Here is a 14469-nt window from a genome sequence, read left to right on the forward strand (position 1 = left end):
GGCCTCGCCCCTCCCCTATCTCTGTAATCTCCTCCAGTCTCACAACCCACCGAGATATCTGCGCTCCTCCAATTCCAGTTTATTCCACGGCTGATTTTCATCACTCCATCGTTTGCAGCCATGCCTTCAGCTGCCTGAGCCCCAAGCTCAGGAATTCCTTCTCTAAACCCTTGTGAATATTGTGTTCTCCTTGGTCTCCTAATCTGAGGAAGGACGTTCTTGCTATTGAGGGAGTGCAGCAAAGGTTCACCAGACTGATTCTCGGGATGGCTGGACTGACATATGAAGAAAGATTGGATCGACTGGGCCTGTATTCACTGGAGTTTAGAAGGACGAGAGGGGCTCTCATAGAAACATATAAAATTCTGACGGAACTGGACAGGTTAGATGCAGGAAGAATGTTCCCGATGTTCGGGAAGTCCAGAACCAGGGGACACAGTCTAAGGATAAGGGGTAAGCCATTTAGGACCGAGATGAGGAGAAACTTCTTCACTCAGAGAGTTGTTAACCTGTGGAATTCCCTACTGCAGAGAGTTGTTAAGGCCAGTTCATTGGATATATTCAAGAGGGAGTTCAATATGGCCCTTACGGTTAAAGGGATCAAGGGGTATGGAGAGAAAGCAGGAAAGGGGTACTGAGATTAATGATCAGCCATGATCATATTGAATGGTGATGCAGGCTCGAAGGGCCGAAAGGCCTGCTCCTCCATGGAGGGATTTGTTAACCAGGATGAGAATTTTGAAATTGAGGCGTTGCATAGTAGGTCAGTGAGCACAGGGGTGATGAACTTGGTATGAGTTAGAACATGGGCAGCCGAGTTTTGGATGACCTCAAATTTACGTAGGGTAGAACGTGGGTGGCTAGCCAGGAGTGCGTTGGAATAGTGAAGTCTAGATACAAAGGTGTGGATGAGGGTTTCAGCAGCAGATGAGCTGAGGCAGGATGAGTTAAGGAGGTAGAAACCCACCTGTATAAAGCACTAATAGACTAATGAGCCCGCAGATCAGGAATGTCCCAGGTCCATTACTCGGCCTTTGCTAGGGTATCTGATCTCAGCCATGACAGCAGTAGGGGGCGCTACAATTGGCCTCAGTGACCCCGATTTTAACTACATTTGGATTCCCCGCTCAGGCCTGAGTTAAAGTTACAGTCCGGTCTCAATTATGTCATCGGGCCGTGACATGCCTTTGTAAAGAACGACCCCGTCGGCTCCTGTCCTTGCTGCCTGCTCAGGAGAGCAGGTTAAAATTGCAGATGTTGCGATCGTGGTGGCATTCAGGCAAGTCGATTTTTAATTGCCCACCCGCCAGGTTTCTGCTGAGCGAGTAGGGTTAAAATCGGCCCCAGTATGTCTGGGCTTGAGATGGTTAAAATCGCAGAGTGCTCTTTTATTCCGGATTTGCTGCCCAGTGACCCTGCCTGAAAGTGAACACTTGCACATAACGGCTGAGCGCAGAATCGCTCATCATCCGCGCTCAAGCACGAAGAACACTTAACCAAAAGCGGCTGCCTCCACAGAATTGCACCCGAACACTTCGGCAGCTTGATGAGAGAAAATCAGGAAAGCAAATGATGAGGGCTGTTGACGAATTCAGTCAGGTGGTTGTGGCCGATGGGGGTTATCCCCAGGAGTGAGCTCAATCTCAGGCGAGGGGATCAATCGCAGCGCAGCGGAATCTGGACCACATATTTTTGTCAACCGAAAGCAAAACACTGCGGGTGTTGGAAATCTGAAAATCAAAATCAGAAAATGCTGGAACCAATCAGCGGGTCAGGCAGCATCTGTGGAGAGAGAGAGAGAAACAGTTAGCATTTCAGATCGATGACCTTTCATCAGAGAGATACAGGCTTTTCCTGAAGTGCATTTTTTAGCGGAACCCTGGAAGTTCTGAAAGGGCAGAGGGGACGGGATAATCCCACGCCGATGTTTTACATTGGATGGTAAAGACTTCTGTGAGATTCAAGCTACCCATTGCTGTGACTTCGTGGAACTTCAGTTACTGTGAAGAAGAAATAAATTTATTTATGTGTATTTATTCCCCGTCTGATGTCCTACAAATTAGGGTGTGGGTATAGTCCTAATCATCCCGTGCACTGTCAACCTTACTCCACAGTCTCTCAAATTAAAATTCATGTGGCGTTCAACCTAACATTTCAATCGAAACAATGGCCTTGTCTTAGGCTCTTCAGGATAACATATTACTTCGCTGAGACATTTCCCATTTTAAGGTGATGTTGCAAAGATGAAAGACGCAAGTCCTCTTAATCACGCTAAGTTACCATTTCTAGGTATGATTGATTTTTTTTTTCTTTCACCCAAATAATCCTATCCGTAATTAAACATAAAATTGGTGATTGTACAGCCCGCAGTTTGGCCGTTCAGAATGTGCTAATACAACGGAATACTGATAAACGGACATTATTAAAATAGACTATGCTTAGCCCAGTTAATTTAGGAACTACAGAACAAAATAATTGATTTACAAGTTTCTGGCCCATTTAATCCTTTTTTCATATAGAAAAAATACGTGCAGGAGTAGGCCATTCGGCCCTTATTTGTCGCCTATGTTGCTACCCCGCCCCCACATAATTTCTTCACCGTTCCCAAAGATAAATAAGAAAGAATTTGTATTTCTAGGTTTTTTTTTATCTAGGCAACTGTGTTAGCCAATTTATGCACTGCAAGTTCTCACAAGCACCAAGTGAATGTTGGTTGAAGGAGGAAAAGATATAAAAGATCCCATGGATCCATTTCGAAAAAGAACAGGAGAGTTATCCCTGGTGTCCTGGCCAATATTTATTCCTCAATCAACAGAACAAAAACAGATTGGCTGGTCATTATCGCAATGCTGTTTGTGGGAGCTTGCTGTGCGCAAATTGGCTGCCGCGTTTCCCACATTACAGCAGTGACTACACTTCAGCAAACTCTCTTGAGTTTGTTCTAACAAGCTATGGCGATTCTAGCTGTATTTATATGTGATTTTATTACATTAGAGAACTGTCCTTGGTCAATATCGAGCACGGGACATTGGTTATGGCAGATAGAAACACCATTTCCTTGTTCCATGTCTCCAGCCAAAGATTATCTGTCAATGTGTCCTCTTTCTATACAATTGTAACAAAGAAGAGAAGGATGTTAGGTTCTTATGAGGTACATTACTCAACTTAACAATGGTGACATTCTGACTCTTAGCAACAAGAAGGTCATACTGGTACAGAAGTTCAATAATTCTCCATTGTACGCAGGGTGAACAATAGTACAACAGATGAGACTCTGGCTAAGGCAGCAGAGTCTCATCAGCCTACAAATACTATACTTCAGATCAAGGATTCGATATAAAAGGAGTGAATGGAAATCAGTATTATAAATGGGAAGGAATGGAAAGTTTCGATCAGAGTGCTATTTTTGGCTCAGCATTCTGCTTGAATCGGGGTATGTATTCAACTGGAATTCAGCACCAGTCCCACAGCAAACACGTCTGCTAAATGAATAGAATTTGAAAATAATCTACAACCATGTCCCACCTATACCTATTGCATTCACTCATAATAGCCAGCCACATTCCTGCTCAGACTTACCATCATTTCAGTCCAAATCAGATAATTGGGATGGGTTTGTATGTGTTTGTGAGGCCGGGTGAATTGCCTGGTTTGGTGCCTCAAAGGGACATTGGTGATGGTTGTGACATGTGTGTCAATGTATAGTGGGCTGGATTTTTGAGCCTGTTGCCACCTGCTTTTGCCCCGGAGGGGAGGTAATGGAGGCGGGAAGCATTTCCGGGCAGGCGGTCAGCTTCCAGACCTCGCCGGGACATTCGGTGCGGAGTTTGTGGTGGTGTGGAACCTTACCGCCCGGGAGAGGCGAGCTGCTGTGCAAAGCCCCTGGCTGCGACACCGATTCCGTAGCGCCCCGCAGCGTCCCCTGGTGGGACCGCCTGTGAAAGCTGGCGGTCCGAGCTGTACCAGCCGCAGCGAGGGAAGGACTGTCAACCTGAGGTAAGCGTGATTGTTTCTTATTTTTGCGATTTATGTTAATGTGGCGTCAGTAAAGAATTGTGAATTTTTTTGGTGATTTTTTTTTTCCAGTTTTTTTCCCCCACAGAAGCCTCTCTCAGGGCGCTCCGAGACCGGCTGTTTACCCCTCGGGAGTTTCAGTGGCTCAGCCGGCCTAGCGCCCTAAAAGAAGTGTGGAACGCCTCCCTTCGCGCCCCGCTCCACACTCAGGGCCCAGCTGCTGAATTTTGCGGTTGGAGACGCAAACCATTTCCCGGCGCAAAATTTATCGCCCCGCCCAGGTTAACGTCGCAACAGAGGCACGACGGAATTTCCAGCCCAATGACTTCTCGTGCTGTGAGAACATTTCACTTGAAGGCAAGAAAGGAAAAATTGGGGGACATCAATAATGTTGGGAATTTAGAATTGCGTTACATGGTGCAGTCTACACAATTGGGATGAACATCTATATTTTGCCTTGGATAGATGTTGGTACAACAGTAAATTCTAACCCCAACTGCAGTTTTGACCATTGAGATGTGATTCTCTGAAACTTATACTAACTGAGGAAACAAGCTCACAAACCCTCAACTCGGCTCCACTTACCTCAGAGTTCAGATGATGCCATAAAAATGTGTAAAGCTGCTTCAAGGATTAGAAACATAGAAACTCAGAAACATAGAAAATAGGAGCAGGAATAGGCCATTTGGCTCTTCGAGCCTGCACCGCCATTCAATATGATCATGGCTGATCATGCAACTTCAGTACCCCATTCCTGCTTTCTCTCCATACCCCTTGATCCCTTTAGCCATTAAGGCCACATCTAACTCCCTTTTGAATATATCTAACGAACTGGCCTCAACAACTTTCTGTGGTAGGGAATTCCACAGGTTCACAATTCTCTGAGTGAAGAAGTTTCTCCTCATCTTGGCCCGAAATGGCTTACCCCTTATCCTTAGACTGTGACCCCTGGTTCTGGACATCCCCAACATTGGGAACATTCTTCCTGCATCTAACCTGTCCAGTCCCCTCAGAATTTTATATGTTTCTATGCGATCCCCTCTCATTAGATTGCAGCTTTGAGCTGCTATCCGTTATCTTACATAATAGTATTGGTGTTTAAGATTTCTCCATTGGTGCACTGCTTTACAGGAACGTACAATGCTGGAAGAGACTATTGTGGTCCCAGCATTTGAAAGATTCTATTCAGTATCCCATCTGCTTAATTTATTTCTTTGGATTTTTCAACGCTAGTCATGTTAGTTGCCTCCCTCAACAACTTGTTCCACACATTCAGCAAGAAGTGTGAAGTAGTTAAATCAGAACCTTCCCCCCTGCGAGCTTGGGTCTCTGCCTCATGCAATGCTATGCCAGGTAATGGAGCGCAATCTCAGTTGGAGGCACCAAAATGGAGGTCAGGCACAAGTGGTCTTGTCACTGGGCCACGAATGCTCACTTTCATGTGGCCTTGCAAGGGAGGTTGAAGCCGGGGAGCAGATCACCTGCCCACATGCTGTAGGACATTGGGAGCATAAAAAAAAAATTTGATCATTTCTAACCATGTCATGAGAGGTCACGGTGACGTCACAAAGTGCTTTACAGCCAATCAAGTACTTTTGGAGTGTAGTCACTTTTGTAATGTCGGAAATGCGGCAGCCAACTTTGACCAGATAATCTGTTTTTGCTATGTAGGTTGAGGGATAAATATTGGCCAAGGACACCGGGGTTAACTCCCCTGCTCTTCTTTGAAGTAGTGCCATGGGATCTTTTATGTCCACCTGAGAGGGAACACTCTGTATAACATCTCATGCAAAAGGCATCACCTCAGACAGTGTAGCACTCCCTCAGCACTGCACGTGTCAGCTTAGATTTATGTGCTCAAAGTTCCTAGGGTGGGATTTGAACCCACGACCATCTGACTCAAAGGCAAGAGGGCTACCCACTGAGCCACAGATGACACTGCATCACTTTTGAAAGAATATTAACCTTGTGACCAGCTACCAAAGTATGGACAGGAAGTAGTTTATGATAAATGAATTGAAAATTCTATGTATACTTAATGAAATGTGTTGTCCGAATAGACAGAAAAATGTAATACTTCGAATGGTCTCCTTCTGTGGTATATCATTCTATAAAGGTTTAATTTTGGTGAATTCGAACAAGCTGTATTAGCGGCCTTTGACTTGATCATAGAATTATAGAAGTTTCGGTCCATCGTGTCCATGCCGCCCAACAGAGGCTATCCAGCCTAATCCCACTTTCCAGCTCTAGGTCCGTAACCTTGCAGATCTAAGATCTAAGAACTATGCTTAACTCAACTCAGTGTGCAGCCAGGCAAAGCCGACACGCATCAAAAAACAATCAGAAATGAGATATTAGTACAAAGGGAGTCTCGCCCTGATGTCAAGTTAATTGACAAGAGTCTGGGGAGAGCACTGACGGTACCATACAGAGTGCTGCACTCAACTCGTGTGTTAATCTAAATCAATGAATGCATCCTTCGCACAGCGATAGCTGTGGAATTTCTTCCGACAACTGCCTCTTTAGCTCTTCCAGGTTCCATCATCTTGTATTATTGGATTGCTCGGAACCAAGAGATTTTTTTTTAAATAGGAAGAAAAGGCTTCTCTTCACTGCCCCCAGCATTCTTCTTTCCACAGTTACAGGCACTGGCTCCTGCTGGACCCACAGTCCCATTGGCACTGGCTCCTGCTGGGGCCACAGTTACAGGCACTGGCTCCTGCTGGGGTTACAGTTACAGGCACTGGCTCCTGCTGGGGTCACAGTTACAGGCACTGGCTCCTGCTGGGGTCACAGTTACAGGCAGTGGCTCCTGCTAGGCCCACAGTCCCTTTGGCACTGGCTCCTGCTGGGCCCACAGTCCCTTTGGCACTGGCTCCTGCTGGGCCCACAGTCCCATTGGCACTGGCTCCTGCTGGGCCCACAGTCCCATTGGCACTGGCTCCTGCTAGGCCCACAGTCCCATTGGCACTGGCTCCTGCTGGGCCTACAGTCCCTTTGGCACTGGCTCCTGCTGGGCCCACAGTCCCAGTGACACTGACTCCTGCTGGGCCCACAGTCCCATTGGCACTGGCTCCTGCTGGGGCCACAGTCCCATTGGCACTGGCTCCTGCTGGGGCCACAGTCCCATCGGCACTGGCTCCTGCTGGGCCCACAGTCCCATTGGCACTGACTCCTGTTGGGCCCAGAGTCCCATCGGCACTGGCTCCTGCTGGGCCCACAATCCCATTGGCACAGGCTCCTGCTGGGCCCATAATCCCATTGGCACTGGTTCCTGCTGGACCCACAATCCCATTGGCACTGGTTTCTGCTGGGCCCACAGTCCCATTGGCACTGGTTCCTGCTGAGGCCACAGTCCCATTTGCACTGGCTCCTGCTGGGGCCAGAGTCCCATTTGCACTGGCTCCTGCTGGGGCCACAGTCCCACTGGCACTGGTTCCTGCTGGACCCACAATCCTATTGGCACTGGCTTCTGCTGGGCCCACAGTCCCATTGGCACTGGTTCCTGCTGAGGCCACAGTCCCATTTGCACTGGCTCCTGCTGGGGCCAGAGTCCCATTTGCACTGGCTCCTGCTGGGGCCATAGTCCCACTGGCACTGGTTCCTGCTGGACCCACAATCCCATTGGCACTGGCTCCTGCTGGGCCCACAGTCCCATTGGCACTGGTTCCTGCTGAGGCCACAGTCCCATTTGCACTGGCTCCTGCTGGGGCCTGAGTTCCATTTGCATTGGCTCCTGCTGGGGCCACAGTACCATTGGCACTGGCTCCTGCTGGACCCACAGTCCCATTGGCACTGGCTCCTGCTGGACCTACAGCCCCATTGGCACTGGCTCCTGCTGGGGCAACATTTACAGGCACTGGCTACTGCTGGGCCACAATTCCATTGGCACTGGCTACTGCTGGTCCACAGTTACAGGCACTGGCTCCTGTGGGGCCACAGTTACAGGCACTGGCTCCTGCTGGGGCCACAGTCCCATTGGCACTGGCTTCCTTCCAGTACCTCAGTTAAGTGAGCATCCTTCACGTGTGAGCCAACACAGTGAGTGCTGCCAAACGCTTCGAGCGTGGCATCTTAGTTCATATTTGAGGGTCTGGAGAAAGAACGGATTATGTCATGCAGAATGCTGCATTCTGAGTTGATGCAATAAATGAAATCAATAAAAAGAATTCTTAATGCAGGGATAGCGGTTGGATTCCTTGTTGCATTACAAACAAATTTAATCCTGCCCTCACCCAATAGCCAGGCATTTTTCTTTTCTTTTCTTTTATTCATTCATGGTATTTGGGGATCACTGGCATTTATTGCCCATCCTGAATTGCCCTCGAGAAGGTGGTGGTGAGCCGCCATCTTGAACCGCTGCAGTCCGTGTGGTGAAGGTGCTCCCACAGTGCTGTTAGAGAGGGAATTCCATGATTTTGACCCAGCAACGTTGAAGGAGCGGCGATATATTTCTAAGTCAGGATGGTGTGTGTCTTGCAAGGGGTCTTACAGGTGATGATGTTCCAATGCGCCTGCTGCCCTGTCCTTCTAGGGGGTCGAGGTCGCAGGTTTGGGAGGTGCTGTTGAAGAAGCCTTGGTGAGTTGCTGCAGTGTATCTTGTAGATGGTACACACTGCAGCCACGGTGCGCCGGTGGTGGAGGGAGTGAATGTTGAAGGTGGTGGATGGGGTGCCAATCAAGCAGGCCAATCAAGCGGGCTTTGTCCTGGATGGTGTCGAGCTTCTTGAGTGTTGTTGGAACTGCACTCATCCAGACAAGGGTGGTTGGTGTGCAACGGTCACCCCACGTTAAAAAAATCCACGCACAGGCATCTTCCACCCTTCAATTGGACTTCAGGACTGGAACATTGGGTCCTTCATTGAAACACCTGTGAACCCATGTGGAAACAAGTCATCCTCGTTCGAGGGACCACCTATGATGATGATTCCATCACATTCCTGACTTGTGCCTTGTAGATGGTGGAAAGTCTTTGGGTAGTCAGGAGTTGAATCACTCACCGCAGAATACCCAGCCTCTGACCCGCTCTTATAACCACAGTATTTATTTTGCTGGTCCAGTTAAGTTTCTAGTCAATGGTGATCCCCAGAGTGCTCTCTGTCTCTAGCCTAGTGGCCCTTAGCCAATTACAATGCCCCTACTGCTACCCTTGCAGAGATCAGCACGGTCTAGGTGTTAAAACATCATAAATTCCTCATCAGTTACACACTGGTGTCTGTGGGATCTTGCTTTGCACAACATTCGGCCCATGTTTGCCAACATAATAGTCACTGCACTTCAAATTAATTGAGTGTCTCTGAAGTGGTCACCAACTGAGCCATGAGGGTGGTGAGAATTTTTTTGAGGGGGTGGGCAATGTTCCCTGTGAGCTGTACTTTGTCCTGCGTGGCCTGTTTCTTTTAAAGCGTGGTCCCTTTAAATTTCTGCGCATGCGCGATATTTACAATGTGAAACCCAGAGAGTGACCAGCGCAGGACCTTTCCCATTACTGTGTGGCAGCAAAGCTTAGAGAGAACACTGTGGGTGAGTCCTGACACCTCTGTGTCAGCCAATGAGTTGGGAGCGGAGTGTGACTTACGGTAGGAGTGACAGTCTACAGAGTCTATTTCAACAGAGCCTCTACAAACTGCAGCAAACAGAGCTCATGACCAAATCTACAACAGAGTCCCATAATAAAAGCAAGATTATTTCTCCAACAAGAGTGCAGGGTAGCTATATAATACAAATTATGTGCTGAAAATCAATACCAGCCACTTACAGCATTGCCGTCTCGAGGCGTGATTGATGGGAAGATTACTCAATCATCTCCATTCTGGCTGGGTCACTAAAGGCAGCATTTTATTTTTGGTTTTGAATAAAAAGCTTTCATTTTATTATTTTGTCTGGAAGCTCAAGTACCTGAGTATCTGAGTCGACAAGAAATTTCAAAGATTGAATCCTTGGATTTCCAGTTAGTGTGCATTACAACAACAACTTGTATTTGTATAGTGCCTTTAACATGGTGAAACATCCCAAGACGCTTCACAGGAGTATTATAAGCCAACAAATTTGACATCGAACCACATAAGGAGAAATTAGGGCAGGTGACCAAAAGCTTGGACAAAGAGGTAGGTTTTAAGGAGCGTCTTAAAGGGTGAAAGAGAGGTAGAGAGGTGGGGAGGTTTAGGCAGGAAGTTCCAGCGCGTGGGCCCCAGGCAACAGAAGGCACGACCATCAATGGTGGAGCGATTATAATCAGGGAGGCTCAAGAGGGCAGAATTAGAGGAGCGCAGACAGCTTGGGGGTGTTATAGAGATAGGGAGGGGCGAGGCCATAGAGGGATTTGAAAACAAGGATGTGAATTTTGAAATTGAGGCATTGCTTAACTGGGAGCCAATGTCGGTCAGCGAGCACAGGGGTGATGGGTGAGCGGGACTTGGTGCGAGTTAGGACACGGCAGCCGAGTTTTAGATCACCTCTAGTTTACGTGGGGTAGAATGTGGGAGGCCAGCCAGGAGTGCGTTAGAATAGTCAAGTCTGGAGGTAATAAACGCATGGATGAGGATAAAGTACCATTAAGCATCATGGGAGGCTCTGGGTGCTGACTAATGACCTGGAAAGCTGTACAAAGATGGGTAAGAGACTTCATTAACAGATCACTGTGAATCTAAAATTGTAACTTGCTGAACATGTAATATTTAAGCAATTGTGGAATCACATCATTTGTGTTTTTTTACAATTATGCTAAAAATGATCGAAGTGCCTCTAGCTGAGTCTCACCTTAGTTATTCTGGCGCTTTGACTCAAAAGAGAGAACGAGCCTGGAGCGGAGTGGGGAAGAGAGAGAGAGCCATGGGGTGGGGGAGAGGGACACTGGTGGGGGGGAACAGAGGGAAGAGAGGGATCTCAGAGAAGACAGATCACACTAACCACACTTGATCAGCTCCACTGGGCAGGCCACATTGTCTGCATGCCAGACATGAGACTCCCAAAGCAAGGAACTCGGAACTCCTTCACGGCAAACAAGCCAAAGGTGGGCAGAGGAAACTTACAAGGACACCCTCAAAGCCTCCTTGATAAAGTGCAACATCCCCACTGACACCTGGGGGTCCTTGGCCAAAGACCGCCCTAAGTGGAGGAAGTGCATCCGGGAGGGCGCTGAGCTCCTCGAGTCTCGTCGCCGAGAGCATGCAGAAATCAAGCGCAGGCAGCAGAAGGAGCGTGCGGCAAACCAGTCCCACCCACCCCTTCCCTTAATGGCTATCTGTCCCACCTGTGACAGAGACTGTAGTTCTCATCTTGGACTGTACAGCCACGTAAGAACTCATGCTAAGAATGGAAACAAGTCTTCCTCGATTCCGAGGTACTGCAGATGATGGATCGTGAAAGGCGCTATATAAATCCAAGTCTTTCCTTCTTTATTGAAAATTGAAATATTTTTGCCCCATCACTTTTGGCAAATTTAGCTGTACCAGTTTATTTGATGTCCTTTTTGTGTAAAGGACATACAGGTAAAGAATAAGTGAGCTTGATATCTACTGAGCACTGTAGATTTAGGAATGGGTCACTTTATTCCTGTCCAGTCCTGAAAATGCTTACTATTGTTGGGATTTAGTTCCATGGGCACTGGCTGCTCTCTGGTAGTTTACCCTTGTGACTGTTCTGCATGCCAGAATATAGACTGTACACGCCAGCAGAAAGTGAGGGAGGAGGCAGTTATCTAACTTTTTCCCCCACCTCCGCAACCGCTGATTGCAATATCGGGTGCTGTTAAAAGCAGTGAAAACAGAGGAGGAAGTGCCACAAAAATATGGCGGGCAGTAACGTTGGAAGGAACATTGCCATATTTCCACTACTGGGTGTCACTGTTTTATCGGCAACAGGTTGGTAATCTGAATATAATCATGCAATTGGCACTTGCATGTGGAGTGTGTAGGCAGTGTTACACTTCATTAGTTTAATGGCACCAGATACCACCTATGTAAATGCTAATCTGTTGTTCGTCTAAATGAGCTTGTTTAACACCTCATCATTTACTGCCTACTATAGTCTAGATAGTGCAAATCTCACACTTGTTCCTTTAAAGGCACTATAACGTTACAGCATGGTGCATTCTAGGCCTCCGAGCCAAAATGAACTGGTAGTGCCACTTTCCTGATTTTACTTTTAGAACCATAGAATGAGGCACAGAAAGAGGCCATTCGGCCCATCATGCCAGTGCCAGCTCTTTGAAAGAGCGATCCAATTAGCCCCACTCCCTCCATGCTCTTTCTCCATAGTTTTGGAAATGTTTCCTTTTCAAGTATTTATCCAATTCCCTTTTGAACATTACTATTGAATCTGCTTCCACCGCTCTTTCAAGCAGCGCATTCCAGATCACAACAACTCGCTGTGCAAAAAGGAAAGTCTCCTCGTCTCCCCACTGGTTCTTTTGCCAATTAACTTAAATCTGTGTCTTCTGGTTACCGACCATCCTGCCATTGGAAACAGTTTCTTCCTATAATTCTTCAAAACTCCTCATAGTTTTGAACAACGCTATTAAATCTCCCTTTAAACTTCTCTGCTCTGAGGAGAACAACTCCAGCATCTCCAGTCTCACCACATAACTGAAGTCCCTCATCTCTGATATCATTCTAGTAAATCTGCTCTGCGCCGTCTCCAAGGTCTTGACATCCCTCGTGTAATGTATGCACCTGTGAGTATGCTCACGGGCTTGTGGAGCTGTTGCGGGCGGTCGAGGGGGTTGTTCAGCCCAACTGCCTGCCTCTCTTCCGCAGTTACGCGAGAGGTGGGCGCCAGAGGGACTGGAGTGCATCATCACTCCCGGCAACCAAATTATAATTTTGTCCGTTTAATGTCAAAAGTTTAATTTGTCGGTTGTAGTGCCCCTTTAATTAAGATTCAACTTAAAATAGTTGTGGAGCCGTTGCACTCTGAATGACTTTGCCAGTCATGTGATGTTCATAAAACTCCATAAAACCCCAGTTAATTGAGTTCAGGTTCTCCTGAGGTGGGCTATTGTGAACCTGGTGGATGAACTGGTAGGGTCAGTTTGATAAACCTTTGCTAATAAACCAGCAAGTTCTTTACAGCAAATGTGTAGCTATGAATTCTTAAACAAAAAACCCATGAAGAAAATACACTTCCACTTCCTAAAGTGTGGTGCTCAGAATTGGATCGATAAGCTATCGGTGCCAGAGGGATTTTGTGCCTTCTGGTTTCGGAAGCATCTGTGTTGGGCAATCGACATCAATCCATTGTAAACCTGACGAACTTGGTAAGCCAATGCCCCGCTCTCTCCCTGTAGCCCTGTAGCTTCTGGTCTTCAAATGTTTCACTGAAACATACAGAAGTCTCTGCTGCTCCCTGTGGCAAAGTATTTCATGCTTTAACGACTCTCTGGGAGGACAGACGCACCAACATTAGTGTCCTCGACCAGGCCAACATCCTCAGCATTGAAGCACTGACCACATTTGATCAGCTCCGCTGGGCAGGCCACATTGTCCGCATGCCAGAAACGAGACTCCCAAAGCAAGCACTCTACTCCGAACTCCTTCACTGCAAACAAGCCAAAGATGGGCAGAGGAAACGTTACAAGGACACCCTCAAAGCCTCCCTGATAAAGTGCAACATCCCCACTGACACCTGGGAGTCCTTGGCCAAAGACCGCCCTAAGTGGAGGAAGTGCATCGGGGAGGGTACTGAGCTCCTCGCGTCTCATCGCCGAGAGCATGCAGAAATCAAGCACAGCAGAAAGAGCTTGTGGCAAACCTGTCCCACCCTCCCTTACCCTCAATGACTATCTGTCCCACCTGTGACAGAAACTGTAGTTCTCGTATTGGACTGTTCACTCATTTTAAGAGTGGAAGCAAGTCTTCCTTGATTCCGAGGGACTGCCTGTGATGATGTGTAAAGATATGTCTTCTAATCTCCCTGCTCACTATCTTCGTGGCAATTCCAAATTGAGGATACTGTCCAGCTCGAGAAAATATTCTGTCCCTATCCATTATCAAAACCCTTCATAATCTTAAAAACATCTAATAAGTATCTGAGTTGTCTCTGCTCCAGCAGAAATAGTTCAAGTATCTCAAGTCTCTCCTCATAACTATGACCCAAGTATTGGTCAATTTATATTGTAGAATGTAAGAGAAAAATTTGGCATTAGGGGTACCAGCGGGACAAGGGTTAAAGTGCTGGTTCCTGCACCGACCCATAAGGAGGTAAAGGCCTCTCTTTGGCCTTGTACATTCCAGTACCAAGGCTCCGGAAGTTATTAATTCAATAATATTCCAACAGGATATGATGTGAGAACCTAAACAGATATTGATAAGACCTTGCGAAGAGGCTCGAGGCAGACTCACGGGCATCAAGGAGAATCAACAAATTCTGACCTAATGAGGTCATTCTAGTCACGGCCTAAGGTGGCCATGAGGGTCTTGGCCTGTCAATCCAAAGTAGCACTAATAAGGTAGTCCA

At 47.3% G+C, this 14469-nt stretch overlaps 1 protein-coding gene across 1 annotated transcript; it reads right to left on the bottom strand.

Moving 5' to 3' along the window:
* Positions 1 to 6779: 6779 nt before the first annotated feature.
* LOC139269258 (uncharacterized) lies at positions 6780 to 7598 on the bottom strand. Its single transcript, XM_070888346.1, has one exon. The coding sequence runs from the start codon at positions 7596 to 7598 to the stop codon at positions 6780 to 6782; it is 819 nt and encodes a 272-aa protein (XP_070744447.1).
* Positions 7599 to 14469: the final 6871 nt, after the last annotated feature.

The sequence above is a fragment of the Pristiophorus japonicus genome, chromosome 8 (assembly GCF_044704955.1).
Source record: "Pristiophorus japonicus isolate sPriJap1 chromosome 8, sPriJap1.hap1, whole genome shotgun sequence".
Taxonomy (NCBI): Eukaryota; Metazoa; Chordata; class Chondrichthyes; family Pristiophoridae; genus Pristiophorus; species Pristiophorus japonicus.

What these genes read in the sequence shown, in the direction of transcription:
- LOC139269258 (XM_070888346.1), bottom strand. Translation starts at nt 7,598, where the DNA reads ATGGCCCCAGCAGGAGCCAGTGCAAATGGGACTCTGGCCCCAGCAGGA.